We start from the raw sequence: 19,499 nt of genomic DNA on the forward strand, positions 1-19,499 counted from the left end.
GACATCGGAAGTGTTCCGGGTGAAATCGGGATTTTACCGGAATACCGGGAGGGTTACCGGAACCCCCCGGGAGCTATATGGGCCATAATGGGCCTTAGTGGAAAAGAGAAGGGGCTGCCCTAGATGGGCTGCGCGCCTCCCCCTTCCCCTAGTCCTATTAGGACTAGGAGAGGTGGCCGGCCACCTCCTCCTCTTTTCCCCTCCGAGGAATCCTAGTTGGACTAGGATTGGAGGGGGAATCCTACTCCCAGAGGGAGTAGGACTCTCCTGCGCCTCCCTCCTTGGCCGGCCAGCCCTCCCCCTGGCAACCTTTATATACGGGGGCAGGGGCACCTCTAGACACACAAGTTGATCCTTGAGATCGTTCCTTAGCCGTGTGCGGTGCCCCTGCCACCAAATTCCACCTCGATCACACCGTTGTAGTGCTTAGGCGAAGCCCTGCGTCGGTAGTACATCAAGATCGTCACCACGCCGTCGTGCTGACGGAACTCTTCCTCGACGCTTTGCTGGATCGGAGCCCGAGGATCGTCATCGAGCTGAACGTGTGCTAAGAACTCGGAGGTGCCGGAGTAACGGTGCTTGGATCGGTCGGATCGGGAAGAAGACGTACGACTACTTCCTCTACGTTGTGTCAACGCTTCCGTTGCGATCTACAAGGGTACGTAGATCAGACTCTCCCCCTCGTTGCTATGCATCACCATGATCTTGCGTGTGCGTAGGAAATTTTTTGAAATTACTACGTTCCCCAACAGTGGCATCCGAGCCTAGGTTTTATGGTTTGATGTTATTTGCACGAGTAGAACACAAGTGAGTTGTGGGCGATACAAGTCATACTGCCTACCAGCATGTCATACTTTGGTTCGGCGGTATTGTTGGACGAGACGACCCGGACCAACCTTACGCGTACGCTTACGCGAGACCGGTTCCCTCGACGTGCTTTGCACATAGATGGCTTGCGGGCGACTGTCTCTCCAACTTTAGTTGAACCAAGTGTGGCTACGCCCGGTCCTTGAGAAGGTTAAAACGGAGTCTATTTGACAAACTATCGTTGTGGTTTTGATGCGTAGGTGAGATGAGTTCTTGCTTAAGCCCGTAGCAGCCACGTAAAACTTGCAACAACAAAGTAGAGGACGTCTAACTTGTTTTTGCAGGGCATGTTGTGATGTGATATGGCCAAGACATGATGCTAAATTTTATTGTATGAGATGATCATGTTTTGTAACCAAGTTATCGGCAACTGGCAGGAGCCATATGGTTGTCGTTTTATTGTATGCAATGCAATCGCGATGTAATGCTTTACTTTATTGCTAAGCGGTAGTGATAGTCGTGGAGCATAAGATTGGCGAGACGACAACAATGCTACGATGGAGATCAAGGTGTCGTGCCGGTGACGATGGTGATCATGACGGTGCTTCGGAGATGGAGATCACAAGCACAAGATGATGATGGCCATATCATATCACTTATATTGATTGCATGTGATGTTTATCCTTTTATGCATCTTATCTTGCTTTGATTGACGGTAGCATTATAAGATGATCTCTCACTAAATTATCAAGAAGTGTTCTCCCTGAGTATGCACCGTTGCCAAAGTTCGTCGTGCCCAGACACCACGTGATGATCGGGGGTGATAAGCTCTACGTCCATCTACAACGGGTGCAAGCCAGTTTTGCGCAAGAATACTCAGGTTAAACTTGACGAGCCTAGCATATGCAGATATGGCCTCAGAACACAGAGACCGAAAGGTCGAGCGTGAATCATATAGTAGATATGATCAACATAACGATGTTCACCATTGAAAACTACTCCATCTCACGTGATGATCGGTTATGGTTTAGTTGATTTGGATCACGTGATCACTTAGAGGATTAGAGGGATGTCTATCTAAGTGGGAGTTCTTAAGTAATTTTGATTAACTGAACTTAAACTTATCATGAACTTAGTACCTGATAGTATCTTGCTTGTTTATGTTGATTGTAGATAGATGGCTCGTGCTATTGTTCCGTTGAATTTTAATGCGTTCCTTGAGAAAGCAAAGTTGAAAGATGATGGTAGCAATTACACGGACTGGGTCCGTAACCTGAGGATTATCCTCATTGCTGCACAGAAGAATTACGTCCTGGAAGCACCGCTGGGTGCCAGGCCTGCTGCTGGAGCAACACCAGATGTTATGAACGTCTGGCAGAGCAAAGCTGATGACTACTCGATAGTTCAGTGTGCCATGCTTTACGGCTTAGAATCGGGACTTCAACGACGTTTTGAACGTCATGGAGCATATGAGATGTTCCAGGAGTTGAAGTTAATATTTCAAGCAAATGCCCGAATTGAGAGATATGAAGTCTCCAATAAGTTCTATAGCTGCAAGATGGAGGAGAACAGTTCTGTCAGTGAGCATATACTCAAAATGTCTGGGTATAATAATCACTTGATTCAGATGGGAGTTAATCTTCCAGATGATTGCGTCATTGACAGAATTCTCCAATCACTGCCACCAAGCTACAAGAGCTTCGTGATGAACTATAATATGCAAGGGATGAACAAGACTATTCCCGAGCTCTTCGCAATGCTGAAAGCTGCGGAGGTAGAAATCAAGAAGGAGCATCAAGTGTTGATGGTCAACAAGACCACTAGTTTCAAGAAAAAGGGCAAAGGGAAGAAGAAGGGGAACTTCAAGAAGAACAGCAAGCAAGTTGCTGCTCAGGAGAAGAAACCCAAGTCTGGACCTAAGCCTGAAACTGAGTGCTTCTACTGCAAGCAGACTGGTCACTGGAAGCGGAACTGCCCCAAGTATTTGGCGGATAAGAAGGATGGCAAGGTGAACAAAGGTATATGTGATATACATGTTATTGATGTGTACCTTACTAGAGCTCGCAGTAGCACCTGGGTATTTGATACTGGTTCTGTTGCTAATATTTGCAACTCGAAACAGGGACTACGGAATAAGCGGACACTGGCAAAGGACGAGGTGACGATGCGCGTGGGAAACGGTTCCAAAGTCGATGTGATCGCGGTCGGCACGCTACCTCTACATCTACCTTCGGGATTAATATTAGACCTAAATAATTGTTATTTGGTGCCAGCGTTGAGCATGAACATTATATCTGGATCTTGTTTAATGCGAGACGGTTATTCATTTAAATCAGAGAATAATGGTTGTTCTATTTATATGAGTAATATCTTTTATGGTCATGCACCCTTGAAGAGTGGTCTATTCTTGTTAAATCTCGATAGTAGTGATACACATATTCATAATGTAGAAGCCAAAAGATGCAGAGTTGATAATGATAGTGCAACTTATTTGTGGCACTGCCGTTTAGGTCATATCGGTGTAAAGCGCATGAAGAAACTCCATACTGATGGACTTTTGGAACCACTTGATTATGAATCACTTGGTACTTGCGAACCGTGCCTCATGGGCAAGATGACTAAAACACCGTTCTCCGGTACTATGGAGAGAGCAACAGATTTATTGGAAATCATACATACCGATGTATGTGGTCCGATGAATATTGAGGCTCGTGGCGGATATCGTTATTTTCTCACCTTCACAGATGATTTAAGCAGATATGGGTATATCTACTTAATGAAACACAAGTCTGAAACATTTGAAAAGTTCAAGGAATTTCAGAGTGAAGTTGAAAATCATCGTAGCAAGAAAATAAAGTTTCTACGATCTGATCGTGGAGGAGAATATTTGAGTTACGAGTTTGGTGTACATTTGAAAAATTGTGGAATAGTTTCGCAACTCACGCCACCCAGAACACCACAGCGTAATGGTGTGTCCGAACGTCGTAATCATACTTTACTAGATATGGTGCGATCTATGATGTCTCTTACTGATTTACCGCTATCATTTTGGGGTTATGCTTTAGAGACGGCCGCATTCACGTTAAATAGGGCACCATCAAAATCCGTTGAGACGACGCCTTATGAACTATGGTTTGGCAAGAAACCGAAGTTGTCGTTTCTTAAAGTTTGGGGCTGCGATGCTTATGTGAAAAAGCTTCAACCTGATAAGCTCGAACCCAAATCGGAGAAATGTGTCTTCATAGGATACCCAAAGGAGACTGTTGGGTACACCTTCTATCACAGATCCGAAGGCAAGACATTCGTTGCTAAGAGTGGATCATTTCTAGAGAAGGAGTTTCTCTCGAAAGAAGTGAGTGGGAGGAAAGTAGAACTTGACGAGGTAACTGTACCTGCTCCATTATTGGAAAATAGTACATCGCAGAAAACTGTTTCTGCGACACCTATACCAATTAGTAAGGAAGCTAATGATGATGATCATGAAACTTCAGGTCAAGATACTACTGAACCACGTAGATCAACCAGAGTGAGATCCGCACCAGAGTGGTACGGTAATCCAATTCTGGAAGTCATGCTACTAGATCATGATGAACCTACAAACTATGAAGAAGCGATGGTGAGCCCAGATTCCGCAAAATGGCTTGAGGCCATGAAATCTGAGATGGGATCCATGTATGAGAACAAAGTATGGACTTTGGTTGACTTGCCCGATGGTCGGCAAGCAATTGAGAATAAATGGATCTTCAAGAAAAAGACTGACGCTGACGGTAATGTTACTGTCTATAAAGCTCGACTTGTTGCAAAAGGTTTTCGACAAGTTCAAGGGGTTGACTACGATGAGACCTTCTCACCCGTAGCGATGCTTAAGTCTGTCCGAATCATGTTAGCAATTGCCGCGTTTTATGATTATGAAATATGGCAGATGGATGTCAAAACTGCATTCCTGAATGGATTTCTGGAAGAAGAGTTGTATATGATGCAACCGGAAGGTTTTGTCGATCCAAAGGGAGCTAACAAAGTGTGCAAGCTCCAGCGATCCATTTATGGACTGGTGCAAGCCTCTCGGAGTTGGAATAAACGCTTTGATAGTGTGATCAAAGCATTTGGTTTTATACAGACGTTTGGAGAAGCCTGTATTTACAAGAAAGTGAGTGGAGCTCTGTAGCATTTCTGATATTATATGTGGATGACATATTGCTGATTGGAAATGATATAGAATTTCTGGATAGCATAAAGGGATACTTGAATAAGAGTTTTTCAATGAAAGACCTCGGTGAAGCTGCTTACATATTGGGCATTAAGATCTATAGAGATAGATCAAGACGCTTAATTGGACTTTCACAAAGCACATACCTTGACAAGATTTTGAAGAAGTTCAAAATGGATCAAGCAAAGAAAGGGTTCTTGCCTGTGTTACAAGGTGTGAAGTTGAGTCAGACTCAATGCCCGACCACTGCAGAAGATAGAGAGAAAATGAAAGATGTTCCCTATGCTTCAGCCATAGGCTCTATCATGTATGCAATGCTGTGTACCAGACCTGATGTGTGCCTTGCTATAAGTTTAGCAGGGAGGTACCAAAGTAATCCAGGAGTGGATCACTGGACAGCGGTCAAGAACATCCTGAAATACCTGAAAAGGACTAAGGATATGTTTCTCGTATATGGAGGTGACAAAGAGCTCACCGTAAGAGGTTACGTTGATGCAAGCTTTGACACTGATCCGGACGATTCTAAATCGCAAACCGGATACGTGTTTACTTTAAACGGTGGAGCTGTCAGTTGGTGCAGTTCTAAACAAAGCGTCGTACCGGGATCTACATGTGAAGCGGAGTACATAGCTGCTTCGGAAGCAGCGAACAAAGGAGTCTGGATGAAGGAGTTCATATCCGATCTAGGTGTCATACCTAGTGCATCGGGTCCAATGAAAATCTTTTGTGACAATACTGGTGCAATTGCCTTAGCAAAGGAATCCAGATTTCACAAAAGGACCAAACACATCAAGAGACGCTTCAACTCCATCCGGGATCTAGTCCAGGTGGGAGACATAGAGATTTGCAAGATACATACGGATCTGAATGTTGCAGACCCGTTGACTAAGCCTCTTCCACGAGCAAAACATGATCAGCACCAAGGCTCCATGGGTGTTAGAATCATTACTGTGTAATCTAGATTATTGACTCTAGTGCAAGTGGGAGACTGAAGGAAAATATGCCCTAGAGGCAATAATAAAGTTATTATTTATTTCCTTACATCATGATAAATGTTTATTATTCATGCTAGAATTGTATTAACCGGAAACATAATACATGTGTGAATACATAGACAAACAGAGTGTCACTAGTATGCCTCTACTAGACTAGCTCGTTAATCAAAGATGGTTATGTTTCCTAACCATGAACAATGTGTTGTTATTTGATTAACGAGGTCACATCATTAGTTGAATGATCTGATTGACATGACCCATTCCATTAGCTTGGCACCCGATCGTTTAGTATGTTGCTATTGCTTTCTTCATGACTTATACATGTTCCTGTGACTATGAGATTATGCAACTCCCGTTTGCCGGAGGAACACTTTGGGTGCTACCAAACGTCACAACGTAACTGGGTGATTATAAAGGAGTACTACAGGTGTTTCCAATGGTAGATGTTGGGTTGGCGTATTTCGAGAATAGGATTTGTCACTCCGATTGTCGGAGAGGTATCTCTGGGCCCTCTCGGTAATACACATCACATAAGCCTTGCAAGCATTATAACTAAGATGTTAGTTGTGAGATGATGTATTACGGAACGAGTAAAGAGACTTGCCAGTAACGAGATTGAACTAGGTATTGGATACCGACGATTGAATCTCGGGCAAGTAACATACCGATGACAAAGGGAACAACGTATGTTGTTATGCGGTCTGACCGATAAAGATCTTCGTAGAATATGTAGGAGCCAATATGGGCATCCAGGTCCCGCTGTTGGTTATTGACCGGAGACGTGTCTCGGTCATGTCTACATTGTTCTCGAACCGTAGGGTCCGCACGCTTAACGTTACGATGACAGTTATTATGAGTTTATGCATTTTGATGTACCGAAGGTTGTTCGGAGTCCCGGATGTGATCACGGACATGACGAGGAGTCTTGAAATGGTCGAGACGTAAATATTAATATATTGGAAGCCTATGTTTGGACATCGGAAGTGTTCCGGGTGAAATCGGGATTTTACCGGAATACCGGGAGGGTTACCGGAACCCCCCGGGAGCTATATGGGCCATAATGGGCCTTAGTGGAAAAGAGAAGGGGCTGCCCTAGATGGGCTGCGCGCCTCCCCCTTCCCCTAGTCCTATTAGGACTAGGAGAGGTGGCCGGCCACCTCCTCCTCTTTTCCCCTCCGAGGAATCCTAGTTGGACTAGGATTGGAGGGGGAATCCTACTCCCAGAGGGAGTAGGACTCTCCTGCGCCTCCCTCCTTGGCCGGGCAGCCCTCCCCCTGGCAACCTTTATATACGGGGGCAGGGGGCACCTCTAGACACACAAGTTGATCCTTGAGATCGTTCCTTAGCCGTGTGCGGTGCCCCCTACCACCAAATTCCACCTCGATCACACCGTTGTAGTGCTTAGGCGAAGCCCTGCGTCGGTAGTACATCAAGATCGTCACCACGCCGTCATGCTGACGGAACTCTTCCTCGACGCTTTGCTGGATCGGAGCCCGAGGATCGTCATCGAGCTGAACGTGTGCTAAGAACTCGGAGGTGCCGGAGTAACGGTGCTTGGATCGGTCGGATCGGGAAGAAGACGTACGACTACTTCCTCTATGTTGTGTCAACGCTTCCGTTGCGATCTACAAGGGTACGTAGATCAGACTCTCCCCCTCGTTGCTATGCATCACCATGATCTTGCGTGTGCGTAGGAAATTTTTTGAAATTACTACGTTCCCCAACACTATCATCACTATAAAATACCAAAAACACTACTTTTGCTACTATTATCTTTTGCTAGCATTACCACTACTATCATATTACTTCGCTACTAAATACTTTGCTGCAGATATTAAGTTTCCAGGTGTGGTTGAATTGATAGCTCAGCTGCTAATACTTGAGAATATTCTTTGGCTCCCCTCATGTCGAATCAATAAATTTGGGTTGAATACTCTACCCTCGAAAACTGTTGCGATCCCCTATACTTGTGGGTTATCAGTGAGCCTCAAGCTAGACGTCCTTTTCACGTTTTTCTTCTTCTTTCTGCTCCGCTTCTTCTTCCTCTCGCCTCCTGCTGATTCCATCTCGTCTCCTGTGCTACGAGTTCGCCAGCGTTAAGGGTGTGCCCCCTTGCTGCTTGCACAAGCACCTCCTCCCCCTCCGCTGCAAGCATCTCCTCTCCCCCATGAAACCTAAAAGCTACCCCTCCATGGTGCTGCAACCGACACCATCGACGACCTTTGGGACTGCCATCTCCCTCCCCAGGTGGATGTGCTAATTTGGCACTCCGTCCTCCTCATCATACTGTGGAATATTTGGGATTCCACGAACGCTATGACTTTCAAGCAACAGAGTCACCACAACATCTTCACCCTCAAGCGAATCATCGACGACCTCATACTCTGGACGCACCAGATCAAGAAGCCAGAGCATAAACAGGCCGCCTCCTCATGGTGCTCCTATCTCTCACCACGTCTACACATGCTTATGTAATTCACCTTTGTAATCAGACAAACGTTCGGTTACAAAATTGAGAAATGTATTCAGGTGGGGAGCTCCCCCCCCCCCCCGGTGATTTTTCAAAAAAAGAAGAAGACGACCAAAATATGTGGTTAGCCATTGCTCAAAACATTAAAGCTGCATAGGGTGATCGAGCAAGTTACAACCAGTGTCACCAAAAGCTTCAATTGATGGAACCAATTTTGGGGGGTGTTGGCACTACGCAAATACGAAAGCTTCAACCGGCGATGATAAAGGCTTCAACCGGCGACGAGAAAAGCTTCAACCGGCGACGAAATAAGTTCCAACAATAGACAACGCAAATTATGGGTGACGAAGAAAGCTACAACTGTTGGTGACAAAAGCTACATACGACAATGGAAAAAGCTTCAACCATTCATGTCACAGCTTTGACCTGCGACGGCAGATGCCATTTTTGTTGCATCCATCGTCTTTTTTTGCTATGACCCGCGTTGACATATGCTGCAACCATTCATGATGATGATCCCAACCTGTGACGGCGGCGACAACATTTTGCTGCATCCATCGTCGTTTTTCGCCATGACTGGCGTCGATGATTTCTTCGACGGGGGCTCGTCATGGGAGGTGGAGCTGCAAGGATTTTGGGAGGTGGAGCTGTGAGGCTATTGGACAAGTTCTTCCAATGACAGCGATGGACAGATAAGATACATCGACGGCCTCCACGTTTTTTGCGGCGATGACCTTGGGTGTGGGCGTGGCGAGCAGCGGTGCTCCAAGCGGCCGGCGACGGGGTCGTGTGCCGTCGTTTGCTACGAAAGGTGAGCCCCAAGGTGCTACAAGCTGGAGGACACGAGGTGATTTTCAGGCGTCTTCTGTCATGCGCGTGGGAAGGAAGCTTCACTCGCAGGAATCGTTTTCAGATTGGAGGAAGAAGATAAGGCCTAAGCGGTTCAGATGGTGCCAATCCGACGGGTGCTAGGCGACCGGCCGAAATGTTGGGCCGGCGCACCGGCGCCCAATACTGCCCCTGTTTGTTTGAGCTTTTGCTTATGCTTTTGTATCTTTTTCACTTTGACCAAAAAAACCATAAAAGCTCCTAAATAGGTGCTTTTATAGCTCTTATGACTTTTGAAGCTAAATATTGTTATATTGATTCATCAAAAGCCAAAAAAGCTCTAAAAGCATCTACTTAGAGCTTTTATGGCTTTTTAGCCAAAGTGGAAAAGCTGCAAAAACAGAAGCAAAAGTCTAAACAAACAGGGCCTAAATAATTTTGGTTAGATATATAGTCCTGCCAAAATTCTCAGAACTGTTTTTAAGGCATTTTGGATTCATTCAATGCAATTTCAGGGTCCTTGCCCTTTATTTAATATTTTCCGAGGCTTCTGAAAATTCCGTCGACTCAATTTTCTTTGAATTTAACATGATGCATGGATAAAGATACAACTATTTGCAAAGAATTTATAGGGATGTGACAGCAAGTTGACACGAGGTGGCGGCTTTACTTGTTAAAACATGACAACTTTGTCGTAGTTTGTTTTTTGGCAGAAATATTGTCATGTTTATCAATCTCGCGTGAACTAAAATTGTCATAAAAAACGATCGGATGGTCATGCTTAAAATATGAACGTTCGAGATTTATCATTTTCGTATTTTTTAAATAAACATGATGAGTTGTCTACATTTTGTTCTACTTTTTTTTACATTTTGTTTTACAATAAATATGAATTTATGCTCCATAATACTCCCTCCTCCGTCCTACTCGTTCCAAAGTACTTGTCTTAGATTTGTCTAGATACGGAAATATCTAGCACTAAAATGAGTCTAGATACATCCGTATCTAAACAAGTCCAAAACAAATAATTCGGAACGGAGAGAGTATAATGTAAGATGTTTTTTGATAGTGTACTAGTGCCAAAAAAACGTCTTACATGATGAGGGAGAAAAAAAAGCCATTACTGTATCCGTGTGGACACGGTTGTGCTCGTACAGAGGCCCAAGCCGGCCGTGCGGCCTCCGCACTCGCCATGGCGAGAGCGTGCGTGCCAGACCGCCGCCGCCGCCACCCTCGTGGAGGAGCGCTCGTTGCAACGGCCTTCGCCGCAGCCGCCACATGCTGCTGTCGCTGGATGAGCATCACCGCCGCCGCATCGCGCCTCTCGGCAGCAGCCAGCAGGTTACTTTTGCCCTTTCCACGGAACGCGCCCAACGTGTTCGGCGATTTGCCTACGCACGGACTGACGCTTGAGATGCTTGGAAGAAGTTGCACCTGAGGCTCAGGTAACTGCAGGACTCGTATATGCTCATTAGAAAAATCCTGAAATTGTCATTTTTCTTAATGGTAGTTTTGGAACCCAACAGATTTTTTTACAAGGTTTGTGTTTTGTGCAAATAACTCTGCAGCCATACCTACAGTTTATAGTTCCAGAGAAGTGCACAGAACAATTTTATTGCTCCCTCCGATCCATATTAATTGTCTCTGGTTTAGTACAAAGTTAACGATTAATATGGATCGGAGGGGTACCAGATTACATTCTCGAATTATTTTCCTACTAGATTATAAGCGGACGAGAAGCCCTACCTGAATATATTTCTCATACCTGCAAAGCAGCAGAAAAATCCCACTGCATAGGGGGGGGGGGGGGGGGGGGGTACAAGTGGTAAGGTTTCAGATTACAGGGGAATCAGAGGTTCTAGGTAGGGGATCCAGGCCAGCATGCCTCCCTGTTCGTGAGCTTCAGTCTACTGTCCTGGTACAATTGACTATGAAAGTAGCCTTAAAGACGATCAGAATATTCTATCACAACAACCCCCTAACTAGATCATCTTTATTAAAAGAAAACCACTTGGGGTCCTTTATTTTTTGCATGAAAAATACCACTTTGAATGATCTCATCAGTTAACCATACTCTGATTTGCATCAAATGATCTCTTGAAGTTGTGGGGGCATAACCAGCTCATCCGCCCACACCAAAGAACTTATTTAATTTTGTCTCAAATTCTTCTCTTGGTTTGAAGTTGGCTGCTAAGTACAGAGAATAGGCGGAAGTAAAACCATATATACAATGATAAAAATTGAAGTTTCAGTTTATTATCTATCATTCTGATGGATAATGCTGTGCGCCATCCACAGATACTGCATAGAAGCCATCTTTGTTGTGATATGATAGGAAAGTCAATAAGCTTCTGTCCAGTGTTCACCATTTTGTGTCAAGAAGTTGTCTTCTCTCTATGCCTCATGGAGTAGTGCACAAATTGCGCCAGATTCAGTAAGCTAAGAGCAGCCATCATCCAGAAGAAATAGTCCAAGTGCCCTTCATTCAGATTATCCGGGATCCATCCAGGCGCACCACCGTGCTTCGTGGCCACCGCAACAACACTAAATACGAGTGCGTTGAAGTAAGCCGCGGACGCAACTGCAAGCTGCGAGAATGCTGCACAAAGGCTCTTCATGGTGTAAGGGGCCTCATCGTAGAAGAACTCCACCATTCCGATTCCTGTGAAAACCCCAGCTGTACCTTGCATTACATATGCAGGAACTTGCCACAGAATGCTCACTGGCACAGGCACATTCTGGTCTGCCAGGCCACTGGCTTGCGCGATGGCCAGCCTTTTCATCTCAAGCATTGCTGAGTACACCATGGTCAGCATGGACAGTGCAAAGCCAATTCCAAGGCGCTGCGTCTGCGAGAAGCCCTTCGCCTTGCCGGTATAACGCCGCACGAGTGGCACTAGCACGGATTCGTAGATGAAAACCCCAATAAGGACGCTGAACACGTTGACAATAGAGAGGGAGGCAGGTGGGATTGCGAACTGGCCGACGTGGTTGTCCATGACCATCCCCTGCTCGATAAATGTCGATGCGCTCTGCCCAGCGACTGAGTAGAAGATCACGAACGACGCCCAGATGGGTAACATCCGTAGCAGTATCTTCAGCTCCTCAACTTGGGTCACTGTGCAGAAACTCCATGAACACATCGGCAACGCCGTGCATGTCTTGTCTAACGGGGGCAGCACTGCGGCAGCCTTGTCTAGAAACCTGAAGAATGCAATCACATAATTATAACTTATATATAAGAGGTAAGGTCTCGCACTTTAAGTTTACTCATAGATGCAGTTTCTAGATATCGTTTTGTAGCAAATTTTCTGACGAAAATGCCTTTTGGAGCTCGGCCTCCATGGAGGCCGGTTTTTGAAAAACACAAAATTCATGAAAATTCATATTTTTACAATTCAAAAAAATCTGAAAAAAATTACAGATATACATGGAGGCATAACACACATGTGTGTAAATTTTTAGGACGAAATACGTTGAAATGAAGGCTGTGCAAAAAAGACAAATCTGAGGCTTTTTAACACATGTTACTATTCATCCTCAAAGTTCAGAAATTTGTCTTTTTTGTGTAGGTCGCATTTCGAAGTATTTCATCTTGAATTTTTACATGCACATACATTTCATCCGTATATAGTTGCATATTTATTTTCAGAAATTTTTGAAGTCAAAAAGTTTGAATTTTGAATTTTTCAAAAATAAAGGGCTTCATGGTGCTCGGTCACCAAAACGCCCTACTCATTTTCTGATATCTTTTGTGCTTGCAAAAAAGATGTCACACCTCACAATTGCACAAAAAGATGTCATAGCTCAATGAAATAACTTGTTTCTAAATGTCAAATTTAGACTATGGATTGATTTTAGTAATGCAATAATTGAAGTACCTGAATTGATTCGTATGCTGAATATTGTGACTTGATTCAGGTGCTGATGACGAACTGGTCGGCTCGTACAAGGACGATATATCATCTGGCAGTTGCACATGCCACTTCCTGATGGCCGCAACGAGCACCTGACAGATGCTCGTGAATGGGCTTGCTCTCAGTTTCCTGAACCTGTACACTCTGGAGCCACCAACAAACACTGCTAGGCCCAAGGCCATGAGCACCGTTGGGATCGCGAAACTAAGCCCCCACCAACCATTGTCCTGCAGCCAAACAAGCAGTGTGCTCGACAGAAGGGAGCCGAGATTGAGCAGGAAGTAGTACCAGTTGAAGAAGGAGCCCTTCTTCTCCAGCTCTGTCAGGTCCCCGCTGTCGAACTGGTCGGCACCGAAGGCCGACGCGCAGGGTTTGATGCCAGCGCTCCCAAGCCCGGCAAGATAAAGTCCTAGGTACACCACCACAGCATGATGAACATCACCATGGTAGTAGGATGTCGGGACTGATGCTGAGACCGTGAGCACGAGCATCCCCTGTCAAATTTGCAGTGTTGAGAGTCGCAATTATCATTACAGAGATCTGGTGGGTTAGCCGTGCTGTGCTAGCCGTACTTACAATGGTGTAGACCGGAAGGGAAACAACCATCGTCCAGTATCTTCCCAGATATGTGTCAGCCAAGAAGGCCCCAATAAGTGGCGCGAGGAAGCATGCGCCAACCCAGGCAGAGACATCCCGCGCGGCGGCGACCTTGCTTTCGTGGAGCACCGTGGTGAGGTAGGTCACCAAGTTGGACGCGATTGCAAAGAAGGCGACGCATTCGCAAAACTCGACGCCTGAGATGCGTTGAGGGGGTCAGCAGCAAAAAGAGAAGAAGAGAAAAAACAGGAGCAGTTTGCATGAGTGAATCGCTCTTGTCTGGTACCTAAAATCATGTAGCACGCCCTCCAATTGCCTGTGTTGTGCTTCAGAGCAGGCTGATTGTTGATGTCAACAGATCCATCGCTGGTGTATTCTGAACCTACATCCTACATCACAGTACCAGGACATCCAGTTTGGAAAATTGAAACTGTAAATCTCTCGCGGAGGACTGACAAGGAGTAAGAGAAGAAGAGAAGTGGAGTGTAAGACAGTATACCTGATTAAGCAGCGGTTGCAGATGTAGCAGGGGCCTCTCCTCGTCTGCTGCTGCTTCCATGTCTGCTTACAAGATGGAGCAGAAGGAGGGTCGAGGAAAGGAGCTCGGCATCGCCTAAAAGTTACCTGCATGTGCTCTTGTCTACTTTTGGTCTGAAGACTGGTAGGTTGCTTCCAAATCAGTGGTAGGGTCACTAAGATATATGGTAAAAAGGTGGCAAGTTCATTCCAAATCAAGGGATCGCGTGTGTTGTGACTGCATTTTCTTTTCTGGTGAGTGAACTATGATTGCAGGGTCGATTTTGGCTACAGACCACAGTGGTGTCTCCATTCGCCTACATCAGGACCCACGCCCATGACATATCCCCCCCCCCCCCTCTCTCTCTCTCTCACTCACTCATTAGCAACAGTGTTATTCTCCAACTTTTGTACTCCTTCCGTTCCGAATTACTTGTCGCAAGTATCGATGTATCTATATGTATTTTAGTTCTAAATACATCCATTTCTGCAACGAGTAATTTGGAACGGAGGGAGTAGGAGGCTAGGAGGTAAATTTGTTTTTCTTTGATTCTGTTCAACACCAGTATATATGTGGACCTAACAATTTTTTATTTTTTTACTTTTGAAATCACAAGGAGCAGACACACACCGTTGCAAAGACAATCAATGGCGCTGGTGGTGGCCTGAGGAACCAGTTACTATGAGTCTCTGACTATTGATTGATTATGTCGGAGGGATGGTTAAAATAAAGAGATGCGACGAAAATTTGAAAGGTGGAGGGATGGCGATGGTGGTGTCCATATGCACATAGGGCCCACAAGACGTTCCCACCTGCAGCACGCAGCCAACTCTTTTCTGCCCACTATTGCCTCAGGTATTTGCATTTATAAGAGATATATGACTACATAGGATAGGAACACGTGTGCAGGCTTAACAACACTCATCAGAATTATCAAACCACCCTCTAAACTTGGAATTAGGGAGTGATAAACAACAGATGTGATGCTGTCCTGTCCTACTCCTTCCAACACCTTTAGGCTCATCAGTTAATTCCATCTTTTACTCCATAATTTTACAGTAATTACTACCCATTGAGAAGAGCATATATGCAACCTATGAAATTTATTAGAGCATCTACAGCCGGAAGAGGTTTTGTAGCACCGGGGTGCTCCAGCCCCTATATGAATGTTAAGTTGAAAAAAATACCAAGAAAAGAAAAGGGGATTTAGGGATATCAAACTTGGGTCTCCAATCTACTTTCGTGTGAAATTTCATGAAAAGAATACCAGAAAACATATTTGTGGCAAAAAAGACGAAAAATTGCTATGTATAGAAGAAGCTGTTTGGATGGATTTTAGTCCGAGCTGTATTTCCTTAAACAGAGTCACACGTGTCTGTTGGGTTAATGTTCAACCGAGCTAGTATAACAATCGGAGGCATGAGGCGCACCACATGCCCGGTCCATACTCCCGCAAACATCCTCTAACTTTGCATTCGGTTTATGGGAATTCGGACACGCAAACGCATCCGACATTTTACACCGCTTTGGATAGTAAAAAAACGTCCTGATGCGTCCGTTCAAACGGTTGCGGGTGTTTTATGGCACCGCCATGGAGATTCCCTAAGAGCATCTACAGCCGGGTGCCCCAAACCTGCTTCTAACGCCCGGGCGGACAAGCCGGTTACTGATCGGCCACGAAATTTCGACCCAGACGGGCGCCTTAAACGAGCCTCAAACGCCCGGGCCAGTCCTGTCAGTTTTCTGTTTAAATAGTCTAAACGATCATCAACCGAAACTGGTAGTTTCTAGGGACAGATTAAGAAATTTTCGGTAGTTTTCGGTCAAAATTTTAAAAGTGGTAGTTCTGTGGGACGCCGACCCCTAAACTGGTAGTTTTTTTGTCAAACACTCCAGAAATTTTTGGTAGTTTTCGGTCAAACAACGTCATTCTAGTTTGAAAATTACGCGCAGATACAATAGCTTCTTAGATGTCGTCGGATATGAGATCCAATGGCTCTCGGATGCCCGTTTCACGGTAGCACCTAAGAGCCGGTAGCATCAGATATTTTCCCCTCGATCTTACTGCATCCAACTGTACATGTCAGGTTCATTCGAAACCTCACTACAACTGCCTTCGTCGTGAATGAGTCAAAGCAAAAATCAATCTTTTCATTTGCAGCTGCAATGAACTTTTCATGATGGTCTCGTATGACTGCTCCAACCGTCCCTCGAGCGTGTCCACATCAAAACCCGCATCAATGTTTACCTTAACGTAGTCATATCTTTATTTCAACCAAGCGGCTGATCTCACTTTGGCCTTAGGACTGTATGAGATAATATAGTTAGCTGACAAACATCTCACTGCCATATTAATTTCAGTAGCATTTCGTGTTCCTTCTCTGTGTGTCAACTTACAGTGCTCATACCACAAGTAGCAGGCTGTCATCGGTGTCGCCACTGTTTCTTTCAACTTTGGTAGCCCAAGCAAGCACTTGGACATCTTGCTCAGGAACGCACAACAGATGCTCCAAATTTACTTCACCTGCCTTGTCGACTAGCAAGGCCTTTTTGATGATCTCATCGATCCCAAGGAGCTTCCAAACCTCCACGTCAGCCTTGCATTCAAACAGTAGGTGTCTTGTTGTATTCGGGCCAAGTTGCACGCAGGGCGGCTCGGGTTTATCTTCAAATGTTTGTTCGTCAAAATAGCACGACAGAGTCCCACGTGCAACTTGGCTGGACAGGTTAAGTTCCAAACTGAGTCCCACGTGTCTGTTGGGTTAATGTTCAACAGAGCTAGTATAACGATCGGAGGCATGAGGCGCACCACGTGCCTGCTCCATCCTCCCGCAAACCTCCTCTAAATTTGCATTAGGTTTGCGTGAATTCCCAGATTTACGACGCCGTTTTGGACAGTAAAAAACGTCCAGATACGTGGAGATGCCCTTTGCTCGCCCCAGCCGCCTGCCCTGCCTTGCCTGTCAAACAAGCGCATGCAAAGTCTCAGGGCTGTGGACCTTTCTTGGCCACGCATGCATCGCAGCAACAAACGACCAACGCTGTTCTAGATACATTCATTTCTGCGACGAGTAATTTGGAACGGAGGGAGTAGTACGAGAGTCCAAGTTCACCACCCATGCATGCCTCTTCTTCAGCGAACCAGTCACTTGAGACTTGACCTGCACACACACTTGATTCAGATTTTCAGGCATGCATGCGCGCACTGACGAGACGACGCATGAGTAAGCTGCACGTGGTGCATAGTGGATACGTACAGGTGGCGGTCGTGGCCCCAATTCTTTGGCACCATGCATTCAGTTTTGTGCCCAGCTCGGACAAAGCTACACCAACCAGAGTTAACAATGCGCATGTGTGCAGCGTCTGGTCCGGTGTGTGACGCAACAGCTGCGATTTGGGACTCGGCGAGGGGAGACCTTGCTGTGACTAGTAAGCGTGCACGTGCAACGCACGTATAATTCAGAATTTTAATTTCTAAGCTCATAGTTTCAGTCCTCGTATATCTACAAGCATGATGTGCAATGATTTTTGTACTCATTGAGCTGACATCTTGATGGTTTATCCTTTGTTGATACAACAAAATGTGTATCTCATCTTACTTCTATGGGGTATACTAAATCAGTACCAAACGCAAGCCCTACCTAGTGCGCACTATCCAAGCATCATGCACATACATGAACTGTCAAAAATCCGCATTTTGATAACATATAAAGGATCACAATAGTTGTTCACTATATCATATGCACATTGTCTTATATATTATGAGATGTAAGATGGTCAAGAAGGTTCAAAGGAATGCAATCAAACAATGTCAAGATAGTCGATCAAGAGTAAATAAAGTGCTAAAAATGTGAAGATCAAATATATCATAGGCTATTTCAAACAATTTAAAGAGGCAAACAAGATGTGTGAGAAACAAATTTACCAACGAAAATACCGTAGAATAGTTGCATGAACTTCAGGACCTCGATACACCACAAATTCAAAAATGTACAATGTGTTTTCCTCCTAACTCGCTCACCCATGCATTAAGGGCATGGAATGCATCCTTCCTACTTCTGTGGATACACAATAATTTACACAATGTAGAGTCAGCTATCCTCCTCACTCTCACCCAGGCATACAATCTGCAAAGCTTCAAATTTATCCTTCCCTGCTGCCATACATGAAACGATGTTCCCGATAGTTTCCAACAGATAATATGTCCATACATTATATCACAAAGTAATAAAAAAAGATATTTAGCATATGAACTTGTTGAAGCATTAAATTTTATACAAGGAAACAGACTGCAAGAGTAGACGCGTATTTTCATGTCTTACATTAGTTACTTAATCATATCCCATAAAGTAACTATGCTGTAACAAGATGCTAACATTCATGTTTCTTCTATGCACATCTCGACTAATGTTCATTAAAAACAAAACATCAATAAGGTAAAACTGAAGGACACAATTTCAAGACCCTTTATTTTAATTTCCAATAGCATGCCAAACCACACACATATATAACATTTCCAAGATAATATGTCACGTGAAATTGACAATTCTTCATGGAGATACAATCACAAGATTAAATGTACATATACTAAAATATAGGTTACCAAATACAACCGGACATGTCAAATAAATATGCGGAATCAAATCACATGCTTGCAAAGAGGATGACAAAGCAACATGAGTAAAAACTAATCGGATTATACATTGGAATCGCAACTGGAACCTACTTGTATTTAAGTTATGAAAATTGTGAACTATGTATCATGAAAAAATTTCATTCTACAGAGGGGTTCAAACCGTGTTCTCCTATCCACCCCTTTGTTCAAAGAAAGATACCTAATTGGAAATTATTGAGCTGATCTCATACCTGAAGCGTGAATGCCAACTATCATTGCATTCATTTCAGTCTCAATGCATGGATGTTCAAAGACATTTGATACACCAGAACAAAAGATTGTCCCATTCATAAATTTTCATGAATGCAGGCAGTGGCGGAGCCAGGAATTTGCACCTTGGTATTCATCGTAAAATAAAGTTATGCAATGCAATTGAAATATATCATCAAATGTACAAAAGGCAAAGAGTCAATGATCACATATCCATAATAGTAATCAAATAGCATTATGGTAATATCTCTAACAGTTAATTTTTATTTTTTTCAA

At 44.5% G+C, this 19,499-nt stretch overlaps 1 protein-coding gene and 1 long non-coding RNA gene across 2 annotated transcripts; one reads left to right on the forward strand and one right to left on the reverse strand.

The window, feature by feature from the left end:
- Nucleotides 1-10,344: 10,344 nt before the first annotated feature.
- On the forward strand, nt 10,345-16,612 carry LOC147974465 (uncharacterized). The gene is made up of 3 exons (XR_015600106.1): nt 10,345-10,752; nt 13,229-14,592; nt 14,955-16,612. It is a non-coding gene; the product is annotated as an uncharacterized LOC147974465 (long non-coding RNA).
- Nucleotides 11,281-14,470, reverse strand: LOC125531038 (protein NRT1/ PTR FAMILY 8.3-like). The gene is made up of 5 exons (XM_087517510.1): nt 14,321-14,470; nt 14,108-14,210; nt 13,801-14,018; nt 13,189-13,718; nt 11,281-12,511 (listed from the first exon to the last, which is right to left on the reverse strand). Exons 1-5 carry the CDS (start codon nt 14,378-14,380, stop codon nt 11,683-11,685), a joined length of 1,740 nt encoding a protein of 579 aa, XP_087373636.1. The 5' UTR covers nt 14,381-14,470; the 3' UTR covers nt 11,281-11,682.
- Nucleotides 16,613-19,499: the final 2,887 nt, after the last annotated feature.

This window comes from Triticum urartu, chromosome 4A (genome assembly GCF_056163025.1).
Source record: "Triticum urartu cultivar PI428250 chromosome 4A, HENAU_Tu73, whole genome shotgun sequence".
NCBI classification, from domain to species: Eukaryota; Viridiplantae; Streptophyta; class Magnoliopsida; order Poales; family Poaceae; genus Triticum; species Triticum urartu.

What these genes read in the sequence shown, in the direction of transcription:
- LOC125531038 (XM_087517510.1), bottom strand. Translation starts at nt 14,380, where the DNA reads ATGGAAGCAGCAGCAGACGAGGAGAGGCCCCTGCTACATCTGCAACCG. An exon ending in GGCGTGCTACATGATTTTAG is followed by an intron (nt 14,019 to 14,107) that starts GTACCAGACAAG and finishes AACGCATCTCAG; the next exon opens with GCGTCGAGTTTTGCGAATGC. An exon ending in CAGCATACGAATCAATTCAG is followed by an intron (nt 12,512 to 13,188) that starts GTACTTCAATTA and finishes TGCATTCTTCAG; the next exon opens with GTTTCTAGACAAGGCTGCCG.